Here is a 16,642-nt window from a genome sequence, read left to right on the forward strand (position 1 = left end):
CCGCACTTGATTCAAACTGTCACCAAAATGCCATTGGTCTATCTCTCCAAGCCATCCAAGGTCCCCTCATGTTTTACAAGAGATCCAAACAATGCCCCTAGAAGTTAACCTTAAACCGGATTCTAAGCCCCCACCCCAAGGGCGCGGAGTCAGCCATTCCCGCATAGAGCTCTATGTTTTTACCGGGAAGGCCACTTGTGCCCCCACCCAAGGCAATGGAACCCACACTTGAGCCACAGGATGACACCCTTTGCTGATGCCAAAACATTTGCACAAAGAGATCATTTGACCCTATGAAACAAGTCATGGTAGCTAAGAACCACATACTCCTAGAACCACAAGATGGTGCCACTTACTAATGCCATGACACTTGCATAAGTGGACCATTTTGCCTCATGGTCTAGGCAGCAGTGAAGCTCCCAAACTAAGCTGCCAAACCACATTCTTTTATTCATCAAGCTCTTCTCTTCTTATTTTATTTTCTTCACCACTTATCCTTCTCTTTTTTCTATTCTCCCCCCCCCCCCCCCCCCCCCCCCCCCTTTTTTTTTTTTCTTTTTTCCTTGTTACTGCTAGCTTTTCACTGACCAAACACAGCCCCCTTCTAAGGCTCTCAACTAGGGGCATTGCAGGATTTCAAGCTCATCAATCATTCCATCCTTCATTTACTTTCCCAATAGACATAGCCTGTGACCCCCTCTTGAACATTGAGGGTGATTCCCCTTACTAGTATTACAAAATTGCATACTTGCATAAGGAGGCCACTTGTTCCCCAAGGCCAAGTAGGAACATAGCAGTCAGACACAAGTAGTTGAACCTGCAAGCCAAGTAAAGTCAAGCAAGCCACACACCCATTACTGGAAGGATCACTTACCAAGCTGTTCTGTGTTGATCAAGGAGATAGCCAGCATGCTGACTAGTACCCCAGAGCCAACTAGCTTCAGCCCCAGATTTGTGTTGTCCTCTGTAGCAGATCACCATCTCCAACATGCTCCTCTACCCCTGAATTCCACTCTGATTCTCTGCACCAATCACCCTCAGAGTTTAAGAACTTCTCATCAGGCATAGGCCATCCCTTTAGGAGCTACACTATGTGCACCCCCCTCATTAGGGAACCAGCCAACAGAGGCAGATATAAGCTGATGCACCCTCAGATACTGAAATCACTCTCAGCACATCATCAGGTTGTGCAACCCACTATGTAAGATCTTGTCCTGGGAGAAAAGTAAAGTGAGGCAAGCCTTCCAGTTCCAGAAGCCTCTGGAAACCATGAGGCAGACCCCCAGGGCTCAGGAACAGCACATTCTCCCCCTCACATCTGTTGGCCAAACAACTAGCAATGCAATTAACACACTTTCTGCAAGTGAGGTGTTTCACCTCCCCCTCATCAGGTCTCAGATTCAGCTCCATCCCATGTCCTTCCTCCCCTTCAAACATTACATTGGAGAGCCTTTTCCTTCTGCACCATGCCCAAATGTCCTGAGCCATCATCTTCCTTAATTCTCTCAGATTCATAGCAAGATCCCCAGTGTAGACTCCTGCTAGACAAAACTGCCCAGTAGCATTCCTAACAAAGAAACTGCATGTCTTCTTGCTCTCACTTGTTGCATGATTCACTTTAATCCATCCCCTAGGTGGCTTACACCAACTATCCCTTTCAACAACTCTTTTGACTCCAAATCTCTTTGTTCTCTTGAGGATGGCATGCCAGTCAAAAGGAAAGGCATCCCAGGCTGGCCATCTCCTTGCAATACATTCTGCCACTCCCTTTGTGATTCTGTGTACAGTCCTGGCTTCTGAGGACCTCTCCCCACCATACTTGCAACCTGTAAAATTCACCCACAGTTCCCATATGATGATTACAGGGAGCCTATCCACCATAAATTTCTCTAGTCTGTTCCCTCTCCTTCTCTTCCACCACTGGTAGCATATGTGTTGCAATGATCTAACTTGCAGGCTCATGCCCAAAGAATTAGCAAAGAAACTCCATACTGCCCTGGCAGCTTCACCTGTACAGAAGACATGCTGGAGAGTGCAGGATTTTGGCCTTTGGCAACAACAACAAGCAGACACAATGTTATACCCAAATCTGGTCAGAATATCATCTAAGGGTACTTTTCTTTTGAAAACTCTCCAGGCTAAAAATGCCATCTTCCAGGGAATGTGTTTGGCCCAGATCTTCCTAGACCAATGTCTACTTGGAACTCTGATCCCCCCAATCTGCCTCTCATACTTCTTGGCTGATGCAAATGAGAACACCCCATTGCTTTCTGGTTTCCAAAGAGGGGTGTCTGGGGCATACTCATTCAAGCTAATCTTTTCTGCAGCTCTGCTTACTTCAGGCCCTAGGTCAGGCAAACACCACCTGCCATATCTGTAGAAACTCTTCAAGGTATCCTTGGCCCTTGATTTTTCTGGTATATTCATGGCTTTTGCAATGGCCCCCAACCCTGACCAATCATCCCACCAAAAATTGACATCCCCTTTCCCCACTTTCCACTGGATCTCTTTCTCAATCTTTTCTCTAGCTCCCACCATCCTCCTCCAAATATGAGAATCTTTGTATTGCCAAGTCTTAGCTACTGGATGAGATCTTGAACAATACTTGGCCTCCAGATATTTCCTCCAAAGAGAGTCCTCAGTTCTAAAGTGCCACCACAGCTTTGTAGCTGCAGCTGCCACCATCTCCCTAATGCTTGTTAACCCAACTCCCCCATTCTCAGTGGCCTTGGACATTGACTCCCATGAACTCCAGTGGTGCTTTAGCTTTCCATCTGCATTTCCCCAAAAGAAATTGGCAAAGATCATCTCAATCTGCTTTATAACAGCCTTGGGGGGATCCAAGGCTGAGAAGATGTGCATAGGCATTCCCTGCAAAACAGACTTGATCAACACAGATTTGCCCCCTTGTGAGAGGAGCCTACTATGCCAACCCCTACACTTAGCAGCAATTTTTTCCACTAAAGATGCAAACAAACTCACTCTTTTTCTTCCTCTATAAATGGGGCAACCTAAGTAAGTAAAAGGAAAAACTTTGTGCTTGTACTTAGTCACCCTTTCTATTCTGGAAATAGTCTCCCCTCCCACCCCCTCATGTACATAAAAACCACTCTTGCTCTTATTCACACATTGGCCAGATTGGCCCTCATAGATCTCTAGGGTTTTCATAATGGTTTCCAAAGCATCTCCTTTCCCAGAAGCAAAAATTACAACATCATCAGCAAAAGAAAGATGACTCACAGAGGGACCCCCTTTGGCCTGAGTAAAAGTGACTCTGTTTTGACACAACATAGCAGATAACAGCTCAGCTGCCAGAATAAAAAGACTTGGGGATAAGGGGTCCCCTTGCCTAAGCCCTCTAGTAGAGTGAAAAAAAACCACATTGATTCCCATTAACAAGGACAGAATACCAAATGTTATTTATGTTTCTGTCCACTAAGTCTATCCATTTTTCACAAAAGCCAAGTTTTCTAAAGACAGCAAAGACACATTTCCAAGACATCCTATCATATGCCTTTGCCATGTCCAATTTCAAGACTACGTCCACATTGGATGCCTCCATCCCATGACAAAGTTCTTGGGCCAGGAGGATGTTATCTATGATGTTTCTTCCTTTGACAAACCCAGCCTGATATGGACCAACAAGCCTTGCAAGAATACTAGACAATCTGATAACCATGATCTTAGAAATTATTTTATTGCAGAAATTGATGAGGCTTATTGGTCTATAGTCAGAAAAAGTGGCTGGGTTTTTTACCTTAGGCAACAAGACAATAGTTGTGTGTGTCATGTGTTTAGTGAGTGGCTTTCCTTCAAAAAATTCTACAATAACCTGACAGAGATCCTCTTTGATAATGGGCCAACAAGCTTGGTAGAAACCCCCACCAAAGCCATCAGGCCCAGCTGAGCTATTGGGATTCATACTAAAAGTACTGTCCCTGATTTCCTGCTCAGTTGGCTTTGCACTCAAAAGATTGTTCTCCTGCTCTGTGACCTGTCCCTGCAAACATTCAAAACAAGTTAGATCAATCTCAGCTTCTTCAGCTGAGAACAGGTTTTGATAGAACTGCACAGCTAAACCAGCCACCTCCCTCTGCTCAGTCACCCACACTCCCTCAGAATTTTTTATCTTATGCACCACTTGCTTTTTTCTTCTCTCCCTCACCAAGCCATGAAAATATCTAGTGTTTTTTTCCCCCTCAATAACCCATTGCTTGTGAGCTTTTTGTTGCCAATATCTTTCCTCCACTGCTAAAGCCTTTTTCAATTCAGCTTGGGCTCTTTTAAGTTGAATCTGGGCCCCCTCATCTGCCCTATTCATCAATTCTTTCTCCAGTTTCCCAGCTTCTTCCTCACGCAACTTGACTTTCTCAAAAATGTTCCCAAATGTGGTCCAATTCCAAGCTTTCAGATCATTTTTAACTCTCCTAAGCTTAGTTTTGAACCTGAACATTGCATTCCCCTCCACCTTCCTTTTCCAGGCTTCCCTGACAATCCCCATGAACTGCTCATGTTCTGTCCAGATGTTCAGGAACATAAAAGGCTTTTTTCCAAGTTGGATCTGTGGCTCTATTTCAGTTATCATTGGAGAATGATCTGAGCCAGTTTTTGAGAGATAATGAGAATGAGTTTTCAGATGGGACTCCCAGTGATCATTAACCAAACATCTATCCAATTTTTCCCACACAGCATGCTCTCCAGCTCTCCCATTCCACCAAGAGAAGACACTGCCATAACTGGCCACATCTCTCAGCCCAGCCTGCTCAATACATTGTTGGAAATCCCTGCTCTTTGCAATGTTGTATGGCACCCCCCCTTTCTTTTCATGAGCAGACAAAATACAATTAAAGTCTCCCATGGCTGCCCAATACCCTCTTCCTTCCAATCCCTCAGCTTTCTGCTCTAAACTTTCCCATAGATCTCTCCTAGTTCTTACATTGCAGCTAGCATACACAAAGGAGATATGTAATTCCTCTGCACAAATTGGGCTCTCCAGAGCCAAAGTGATCAATTGCTCCTGTATGTCAACATTCTTCACTGCCAGGTCCCCATTCCAGAAGATCCAGATTTTGTCATTGCCAGCACATTTCTCAAGATCCCAGCCTAAGGACATTATCACATTTTTCATATGCTTACTGTCCCTCATTGGCTCTAACAAACAAAGTAGCATAGGCTTGTAGCCTCTCACCAAGTTCCTTATCCTATAAGGGGAGCCTTGGGAGCCCACTCCCCTTATATTCCAACAAATAATTCTCATGAATGTTTCTGTCCCCCACCCTTCCCAGAGGACCTAGCCTTTTTCCTCAGCCTTTTCTTTTGAGCTTTGGATAATTTCTTGGTGGGTGTGACATTGATCTTTTTACAATCCCTCCTCATCTGCTCTTCCAACTCCTCTTCTTTACTGATAAAATCCTCCTCTTCCTCACTCATTTCAAAGGATGGGGAGCAAGAGTCATCATAATCTTCTTCCTCACTTTTTAGATCATCTCCTGGATTCCACTCAACTCCCACATTCTGTTCCCTCCTAGATCCCTCTATCTCCCCCTCTTCTTTTTCAGGTTCTCCCATTATCTCTTCATTTTTTCTTTTCCTCTCATTCTTCTTTTTCTGCATTTCTTCCTGCTCCCTCATCACTTCTTTTCCTTTATTTTCATGTACTGGCTTCTCATGAACTGGCCTTGAAACGTTCTGTGACACTGGATTTGTGGTATTCTGGCATGGGTGAGGTTTGAGAGACCCCCTCCCCTTTTTTTACTCACTTCCCACTCAGCTTCCTGAAATTCACTGCTTTGTCTTTTTCCACTATTTTCTAAGACTCTTTTCTCCCTCATGAGATCCCCTTCCCTCCTTTCCCCCCTTATTTCAGCCTGTTTGCTAGATTCAGGGGCAGCAACATCTCCAGTAGGGGGTTGAGCCTGCTGTCTGTTCCCCCTACTTTGGCTTCTTTTTCCTTTGCTTAGACTTCTTCCTCCACCTGTTTCCTTGTTTTCCCTTATCACACTCCTTCCTCTGTTGCTTGTGAAGTTCTCAGACTTCTTCCCAGATGTACCTGCAATGTTAGTCTGTTGTCCCAACCTGCAAATCTCAGCAGGATGGCCCTATTTGAAGCAATTGGTACAATAGTGGGGTACTCTTTCATACACAACCTTTTGTATGTACCCCACATCTTCTTTTCCAGGATTTCTAGAAAACCCTATAAAAAATTCTTCAACTAAGGGCTTCAATAGATCAATTTCCAGCCTAACCCTAGCATAGCTTGGCCTTGTAAAATGGGTAGTAGCATAGTCTGCAGCAAGGAACTTACCTACAGGCTTGCAAATTTTCTTCAAGATTGCTTTGTTAAACAAATTGGCACTTAACATAGGCAATCTTACCCATACAGGGGCCAAGCTAGTTTCTCTTTCTGTGGAAAATCCTAAAGCCCACCTAAACAATCTCATGGGGAATTTCCCATTAAACAAAATCTGATCCTGCATCAACACTTTTATGCAATCCTCCTCATGTGAGAAGGCAAGTGTCACATGTCTAGCATCAATCCACCCTATTACCAGGCTGCCTTTCAAAATGAATTTAGATTCAAAATGTCTCCTGATTTCATCAAGGGGAGGCCTACCCTTAGAGCTTTTTCCAATTAGCAAATGCTTATCAATTTCATTTAATGTCTCCACTTCAGTTTCTTCAAGCCTTATGGCTGGTAGTCCCCTATGAAATTCAGGATCATTATCACACACTTCAGGCTGTGGGATATGGTCAAAAATGCAATCATCCCCTTTACTAGTGCCTTTAGTAAAATGAGATGCATAACTTTGCATCCCTTGCCTATTCTGATTTGGACCAGAAACACTGCCTGGGCCTGGCTTAGAGCTTGTCCAGCCAGTGTTTCCAGGGATCTTTTTGGGAGCCATACTGCCTGGAGCCTTAGTCTGTTGAAATGTCTTTGAGACATTTTCACAAATAGGTTCCAGGCAGTCTGTATCCCTCTGCTTCTCTTTATCATTCTCATGCGAGATCATACCTGGCATCTCTTTGGATTCTTTCAATGTTGGATTTAGGCTTCCCTGCACTTCCTCCTGCTTTCCACTCTGGTTTTGCTTGAATGTTACCCCCTTGACTGGGGGCTTTTGATGAGAGCTCTCCTCCGATTCCTTGCCGGCCATAGCAGTTCTCTGATCAGCAGATTTCTCTGCCTGAGGCTCCTTTTCCACATGTTTCTCTTCGCAATTCTCCCTTGTCACAGCTTTCATCTCGGCGATCAAGAGCCCCTTATACTTATTGCGCAATTTCTCCATTACTTTCCTTTCTAAATTGCGATTGCCGACTATTTTTCTCTGGACAACCTTCGTTGCCTCTTCCAAAAATCTCTCGGCTATTAAATCCTCCATGAGATCTTTATTATCCGCTGCCTTCTCCATTATTTCATCCAGTTCCTCTATCTCGAACACCACTTCGTGTTCGCCTACTTTCAGAGAAACTTTCCCCTTATTCAAATCATCTGAGGCTGATTGAGTCACAGAGACGCTCAGTTCTCGGCCTTGTCCCAATTCATTGTCATTGCGATCTGAAGCCTCAGATTGAGGATTTTTATTGTCAAACTCCTCCTCAATTAGGTTAGGCCTCCGACTTTCATCCGGAGCTCCGACCTCGCGATTCTTCACTAGAGACACCTCCAAATGACGCTCAGCCTTCAGATTCATGCTCCTCGCGTCCAGCTGATTCGGATTCTCATTCTCGGAGAACTCCGGATCCAAATGGCGTAACAGTGTCGCTGCCCGGTCAGATGGTGGCTCCACCATCTCAAACGCCGGCCATAAGGCCGTAAAAGCCAAATATGGTGTTTTTTGGATTTTTTGTTATGAATTCTATGGGTTTTAGAATTTTAATGGAAAATGAACATCAACTTCAAAGTTCTGCAATTCATGTATACAATTATGTGTATTCTAGTATAACATTATGTACATTTTTGAACAGGGTTTTTTTTTAAAGAAACAATAACTGTCATACACTGGAGCGGAAAATTTCAAAAAAAAAAATTAAATTAAATTAAAACGACGTCGTTTTGCATCTGGGCGCACAGTGCAACGCGCGCCGTGGTGTAGGATATAAATTGCCATTATTAAGGAAATACATTCAATTAGAGTTTAAATTTAGGGAAAATGGTCAAATAGGCCCATGAACATTATACAAGGAGGCAATTAAGCCCACGAATTTTTAAAAGTAGCAATTAAACACATCAACTTTTGACTTTGGTGCAATTAGACCCAAAAACTGAATATTTATCTGTAATTGCAAGTAACCTCTTATGTGGCATCATTTAAGCTTGTCACGTATGCAAATTTTTTTTTTTTAAAAAGCATTTATTAAAATTAAAAATAAAAATATAATAATAATAATAATAATAATAAATAAATAAACATTTCCTGTAACGATTTGCCCGTCCTTTGCCGTTCGCCGTCGCCGGCCAGAGAAGAAGAAGGCAGCCATGGTCATGGCTGCCTTCAACCTCTTCATAGATCACTCTCTCTTTTTCTTTCTTTTTTTTTTTTAAACCCTTCTTCGTCTCCAAATCTGGAGACGAAGAAGGAGAGAAGGACAAGGCAGCCGTGGCCGTCGGACATGGCTGCTTTCAACTTCTCGTTTTTTTTTTTTTTTTTTTTAATCTTTCCTTTCTTCGTCTCCATATCTGGAGACGAAGAAAGGGAAAGAGGACCATTCTTCATTTCCAAATTTGGAGACGAAGAAAGAACACAGTATCAGGTAGCCATGGCCGTTGGCCATGGCTGCCTTCAAGCTTCAACCTTTATTTAAAAAAAAAAAATAGCAATCATTTCCTTCTTTGTCTCCAGATCTGGAGGCGAAGAAGGGAAAGAGGACCCTTCTTCGTCTCCAGATTTGGAGACGAAGAAGGAGGAGGAAGGCAGCCGGCCATGGCTATCTTTGATGGGTAAGTGTTTTTTTTTTTAAATTTTTTAAAAATTAAATATTATTTTATTACTAAAAAAGACACGTATGATGTTACATAAGAGGTTACCTGCAATTACAGGTAAATATCCAGTTTTTTGTTCTAATTGCACAAAAGTCAAAAGTTGATGTGTTTAATTGTTACTTTTAAAAGTTCAGAGGCCTAATTGCCTCCTTGTATAATGTTCAGGGAGTTATTTGACCCTTTTCCCTTAAATTTATTAATTATTCAAATTGTTAAAATTATAATATATATGAAATACAATTACGAATAAATCAATAAATAAATAAATAAATAAATAAATATATATATATATATATATATATATATATATATATATATATATATATATATATATATATATATATATATATATATATATATATATATATATATATGATGGTTTTATTGGGGCCGGGTATAGAAATACAGAACGGGGTAGAAAAAAGTAGCATTATTATCCTGGGCACTAGGCCCAAAGTACAGGCCTAGAATGGCGGCCCAAATACAAAGAATAAGGCCCACAGGGTGGGCTATAGCTAACTATACTACTGATAGGAATCGAACCTAGGTGGCTGGGCTAAGAGTATAAACCAAGGACTACTGGACCAATGTGCCTGTCGTGTCTGAGTTGCCCTTAGCCAAAGATCTAAGGCCCCTATTTATAGCAGGCCCCGCTCCCCCCTTTGGTTGTCCATGTGTGCCACTACTCAGACGCCACTCCCTCGTTTGTCGCACAATAGTCCGCACGTTCGCCACGAACCGACACACCCACCTTCTTCTCCCGCGCACCCCCCGCACCCTGGACGGCCCCACCGCCCGGTGCCGACGACCGTACGCGGCCGCGCCCCCCACGATGAGGGCGCTAGGCCCGGTGATTTCCCCCGACCATGGGCGCTGGCCGGCCACCGCCCCCGTGGCCTCGCACGGGGGTGCTACGCCCGCGCATGGTGCGCTGGTCGCACCAGGCAAGGGCGCACCGCCCGAGCTTATTCCGCCCATCGCCAGCAAGAGCCGCCGCCGGCGACGCTTCCCCCCAAACCACTTCCCGTTCACCAGCCCCCCTTTCGGTCCATGCTCTTCACCCGACCCACCATGCATGCTTGTCTTCATAGCCCAACAAGACTTGGGCCAACTTCTTTCTTTCACCACCTCCACTTGAGCCAATACTTTCCCAATAAAATAAACCCCCTAGGGTCTCATATCCCCATCACAAGTCCCCCACTTTGTTTAGGCACCTGGATGCTTGAAGGAAGTATAATTCAACATCACATCCTCCTCCTATTTCCAAACTCAACCCCCAGTTCCCACACTTTCCAGATATCCTCCTCACAAGTCCCCCCGTACGCCGTCGACACCTTCCATCATCACCACTGTCATGCGTCACGCCGTTACTCTATACCCCTGCCACACACTGCACGTCGCTATGGCCTTCGCTTCATCACCTAGTGTCGAGAGGTCAAGGTGACTCCTCTATTATCGCTTCTTGGATGCTTCGTGTACTGGACATCTCCTTTGTTGCATTTATTTAGTCTGCGTTTGTTGATTTCTCCATGCTGCACGTGCATGCTTCTTTCGAATATTCACTAAATGTCTTTGCTCCTTCTCCATGCTGCACCTGCATGCGCCTTTTTTTTCCGATGAATATAACTGATTGTTGTAGGATGGAGTAGTGTAGGTTGCGATAGCCCACATGCCCCATCAGCCAAAAAGCCACGCGATCTGCCCCATCCGCCAAACACCATGCGGCTTGCCAAGGGCAAGTCCGGACATGTGGGTTGCGATAACCAACACGCCCCATCTGCCAAAAACCATACGGCTTGCCGAGGGCAAGTCCGCGCATGTGGGTTGCGATAACCCACACGCCCCATCCGCCAAAAACCATGCGGCTTGCCGAGGGCAAGTCCGTGCATGTGGGTTGCGATAACCCACACGCCCCATCAGCAAAAAATCATGCGGCTTGCCGAGGGCAAGTCCGCATGTGGGATGCGATAACCGACACACCCCATCCGCCAAAAATTAGTAATATTATATAAGCTTTCATAATTAACTACATACTAGTACAATAGTACTGCCAACTACCATGTAGTGTGAGAGCATCCCAATTACCATTCCAAATGGATGGTCATAGGTTTGAACTCCAGTGGAGTTTTTTTTTTTTTTTTTTTTTTTTTTTGAAAACCAAATAAGGATTAAATTACTACAAAAGAGTGAAAACAAAGTCCGGGGGAACAGAATCCCAAAACAAAGAGTTAGCATGAGAATAGGCCGCAGAAGCTAAAAGAAGTATTAAATTACTACAAAAGAGCGGAAACAAAGTCCGGGAGAACATAATCCCAAAACAAAGAGTTAGCCTGAGAATTGGGCGCTGAAGCTAAAGAGTGTGCTACCTTATTAGAAGTGCGAGGAATAAAACTAACAAAACAAGAAAGAAAACTATCCATCAAGTTTTTACAGTCAAGAGACGGAATGCCAACATACGAATGTAAGACAATAGTGGGAGACGAAAGATAACGACAGAGTTCCATGCAATCAGATAGAAGTCAAACATATTGGACTTCCCTTTTGTTTTAGCCACGTGAGAGCCTTCTTGCATGCCATGGATTCAGCCATTAAAGGACACGTACAACTAACCTCGGTGGAATATAGAACATATACTATCTTCTAAAGAATCCACGTACTCCCCATGTTTGTACTTATTTTCACACACACATAGGGTTCTAGCTGGGGTTTCGACACAAAGTCCGAATTCAACCCAACCCGGCCACCGCAGGTTTAATTTTGTAAGACCCACCCCGACCCGACACGCACTCACTATCACCCAAAAAAACTCGATCCATGCATGGTGGATATCAAGGCATATTAAAATTTTCATCCCTAACCATCACCAAACCACCACCGCACCACCACAACCATTACCACTTATTCTTATTATCATCATCATCATCATCATCATTCATCATCATCATCATCATCAATCATCATCATCATCATACATCATCATCATCATCATCATCATCATCATCATATCATCATCATCAATCATCATCATCAATCATCATCATCATCATCATCATCAATCATCATCATCATCATCATCATCATCATCATTCATCATCTATCATCATCATCATCATCATCATCATCATCATCATCATCATCATCATCATCATCATCATCAATCATCATCATCATCATCATCATCATCATCATCATCATCATCATCATCATCATTCATCATCATCATCATCATCATCATCATCATCATCATCATCATCATCATCATCATCATCATCATCATCATCATCATCATCATCATCATCATCATCATCATCATCATCATCATCATCATCATCATCATCATCATCATCATCATCATCATCATCATCATCATCATCATCATCATCATCATCATCATCATCATCATCATCATCATCATCATCATCATCATCATCATCATCATCATCATCATCATCATCATCATCATCATCATCATCATCATCAATCATCATCATCATCATCATCATCATCATCATCATCATCATCATCATCATCATCATCATCATCATCATCATCATCATCATCATCATCATCATCATCATCATCATCATCATCATCATCATCATCATCATCATCATCATCATCATCATCATCATCATCATCATCATCATCATCATCATCATCATCATCATCATCATCATCATCATCATCATCATCATCATCATCATCATCATCATCATCATCATCATCATCATCATCATCATCATCATCATCATCATCATCATCATCATCATCATCATCATCATCATCATCATCATCATCATCATCATCATCATCATCATCATCATCATCATCATCATCATATCATCATCATCATCATCATCATCATCATCATCATCATCATCATCATCATCATCAATCATCATCATCATCATCATCATCATCATCATCATCATCATCATCATCATCATCATCATCATCATATCATCATCATCATCATCATCATCATCATCATCATCATCATCATCATCATCATCATCATCATCATCATCATCATCATCATCATCATCATCAATCATCATCATCATCATCATCATCATCATCATCATCATCATCATCATCATCATCATCATCATCATCATCATCATCATCATCATCATCATTATTATTATTCATCTTCAAGAAAATGAATCAAAAAGAAAAAATGCAATATCTTAACTTTCAACCAAAAAGAAAAATATAATTTTCTAACCTTTCACTCAAACACTAGAAAGTTAAAATATTTGTTAAAAAATGAGTCATTTTTTCGGAAAATATTTTTCAGGTTTCTAAATAGACCATAAATTTATATACAATTTTATTTTTATAATATTAAATTTCGTATTAGTATATAAATTTTATATACTTAAAAACTAAAATAAAATTAAACAAAAAAAATCAAATTTGAATTTTTTTTAAAAAAGGCCAAAAAATCAATTGACTAATAAATAATAAATATAATTTATAAAACTGAACTGAAGTTGCAATTTCTCATAATTAGTATGTCACCCGTGTAATGCACGGACTAAATATTTTAAAATTAAAATTATCCTATGTTATCAAAAATTGTTAACGTTATTAAATTTCATATATAATAAGTAAATATGAGGTTTATTCATTTATAATTTTTTGTTATTTAATAATTATGTTGATTTGATATGATAAATTTATAAACATAAATATTTGCAATTAGAATATAAATTAATATTTAAGGTGAATAATTACTAAAAATAATAAACTATATTAAAAGTTGAATACAAAGTATTTAAAATTACAATTTTTAAAGAAATTGATAAACTACATTAGTAGTTGAATTACAATTTTCACGAGTTACCACATAATAATAAACACCAAATTTTATTTATCATGTCATTGCAAAATATTAAAAAAAAATAAAAAGTTAAATCAAACATTGCATATAAATATTGGCTCAAACAAAATCAAATATAGATGCAATTCATATAATACAAAACAATTGAACTATAGTTAATTGATTTTACAAAAAGACTTAATATTAAATTTAGTATTAGTATATAAATTTTATATACTTAAAAACTAAATTAAAAGTACTAATTGTCGAGACCCTAGCTTGTAAGGAAGTTCTATCCTGGCTTAAGAGTTGCCTGGAGTCTTTATATTTTATTGAGTCTGATTGTTTGAATTTATGTACTAGTTTTAATTCGGTTAATCAGGACTTGTCATATGTTGGTTTGGTGATTAAGCAATGTAGAAACATTGCTAATGACATAGGGAACGTGTTGGTTCGCCATGTCAAAAGGTCAGCGAATCAGGTGGCTCATGTGTTGGCACGGGCAACCTGTTTTTCTTCTGTCCTTACTGTGTGAGAGACTATCCCGCCATCTTGTATTTTGAGCTTGTTTTGATTTCAATGAATGGGTTTTATTTCAAAAATAAAAAAAAAATTTAAAAGTACTAATGAACAAAAAAAAAATCACTTTTCAAAAAAAAAAACAAAAAAAAAAACACCATAATAAATAATAAATATAATTGATAAAATTTAACTGAAGTTGTAATTCCTCATAATTCTGTTTTTGCTTTCACTTTTCTTGATTTTAAAATATTTCATTTTTTTTTTAGTTTTTATTTTATATTATTATATTTCATGTGAATATTGTGTAGACAGAATTCTGAAAAGCTGTGCGATTTGTCACCAATCATAGGAACGGCGAAAACACCAATCGTCGGAAGACGGATGAAAACGGTGTGACAGTTATTATTATTATTTTTTTTTTGTTCCAGCAGTTATTTCTATTTAAAAAGAAATAAAGAGTCAATATATTTATACATTTTAATAATGTGACATTTGATGGTTCGTAGTTGATGTATCTGTAGATGTAGAGCAACTCCAACGGCTGCAAATTTAAGCGCCATCCCACCATTTTGCCAAATTTTTGTTCTCCAATGTGCAGCGCCATTACGCCATCTCGTCATTTTTTTTTTGGCGATAATGAACAGTGCTGCGCCATATATGGCGCGACACTGTTCATCTGCGCCAAATATAAAAAGGAGGGAAACTTACCATTTTGCCCTTGTTTTTTTGATAATTCCAAATATATCCTTTAATTGTTTTATATGTAATTTTTTGTTTTGTTAAATACTTATATTTAAAGTTTGTATTATTAAATATAAATTATATCATTTGAAAGATCTCATTGAGACGATCGAAACAAGACTAATATTGAATATATATTAATTAAAATTTTAAATACATTAAACATAACTAGAACATAATAATAAAAATTAAATTTTATACTATATTATTATTGTGAAATAAATTCAATTTTCAATAAATTCAATTTTTTTAAATAATTAATGTTATAAAAAATTAATGTTAATAAAAATTATTATTTACATCACAAGTTATATTTTATATTAAACTAATTAAGTTCGAACTAAGTTATATTAAACTAATTAAATTCGAAGTAATAATTGAGAAATCAAATTATTTTAGTGTAGAAATTTAGTGTTTTGGTGTTAATGGGTTGGAGATTGAATAAAATTTGATGTGAGAATATTCTTTCTGATGTGACATTTGGAGAAGAAATTTGGTGTTTTAGTGTGAATTGGGTTGGAGATGCCCGTAGAGTACATATACATCAATTATGAGGTAAATATGATTTGATTTGATGACAATTCTAATCATGTCATGTTAGTCACTCCCTCTATCTCATTTTATTTGTCTAATTCGGATTAACGAGACTTCATTAAAGTTATTTTTAATTAAAATTTTATAATATTAAATTTAACATTAGTATATAAAATTATATATTTATAAACTATATTAAAAGTGCTATTAAATACAAAAAATTAAATTAAAAATAACTTTATAAAAATAATGAAAAATAGTTGTTTTGACCCATAAATAGTAAACATACATGCAAAATGGGTCAGAGAGTAATTAGATTGTTAATGTGATAATCACAAAGATTATAATTTTTTTTTTAATTACAAAGGAAGGGGGATACCCATACAATCTACGCCTACGCTGAGGCTCGAAACATAGACCTCCCACATAGGAGAGCAATCCGATACAAAGATTATAAATTTGATTCTCAATGAAAGCGACTTATTGACTTACTTGGTTAAATCAATTAGCTATGAGTAACGTAAATTAGTTTACCTTTTTTGTACTACCTCCGTTCCATTTTATGTGTCTGATTCAATTAACGATGCTTGACTGGAGTTATTTTAATTCAATTTTTCATAATATTAAGTTTAATATTAGTATACAAAATTTATATATTAAAAAACTACACTAAAAATACTATTAAACAAAAAAAAAATCAAAATTAAAACACTAAAAAAAAAGAAAATAAACAAAGAAAAAATAATTAATTTGACTAATGAATAGTAAGTAGGACAAATACGACAGAACAAATGGAGTAATATTTTAGAATCTTATAGACTAGAGTCACAAAGTGAAATTACCAATTGTATACTCTCAAATAGTGATTGCGTGTTTCCTTCATTACAAAGACCAACTTTAAGTTTAACAAATATTTAAACCGATCTCACGTTATGATCTTTATCCAACCCAACAAGCTAATTAAGAGACGTTATGCCATGGAACCGTGTTCACCATTCATGGTGAACACGGTTCCAACGGTGTTAGTACACCGTTAT

At 39.0% G+C, this 16,642-nt stretch overlaps 2 protein-coding genes across 2 annotated transcripts; both read right to left on the reverse strand.

Moving 5' to 3' along the window:
* Positions 1-1,197: 1,197 nt before the first annotated feature.
* LOC109173561 lies at positions 1,198-3,291 on the reverse strand. Its single transcript, XM_019322801.1, has one exon. It carries the CDS (start codon positions 3,289-3,291, stop codon positions 1,198-1,200), a length of 2,094 nt encoding a protein of 697 aa, XP_019178346.1.
* Positions 3,292-5,253: 1,962 nt separating this feature from the next.
* Positions 5,254-5,631, reverse strand: LOC109173562 (FACT complex subunit SPT16-like). Its single transcript, XM_019322802.1, has one exon. It carries the CDS (start codon positions 5,629-5,631, stop codon positions 5,254-5,256), a length of 378 nt encoding a protein of 125 aa, XP_019178347.1.
* Positions 5,632-16,642: the final 11,011 nt, after the last annotated feature.

Source organism: Ipomoea nil, unplaced genomic scaffold (assembly GCF_001879475.1).
Source record: "Ipomoea nil cultivar Tokyo-kokei standard unplaced genomic scaffold, Asagao_1.1 scaffold0482, whole genome shotgun sequence".
Lineage (NCBI taxonomy): Eukaryota > Viridiplantae > Streptophyta > Magnoliopsida > Solanales > Convolvulaceae > Ipomoea > Ipomoea nil.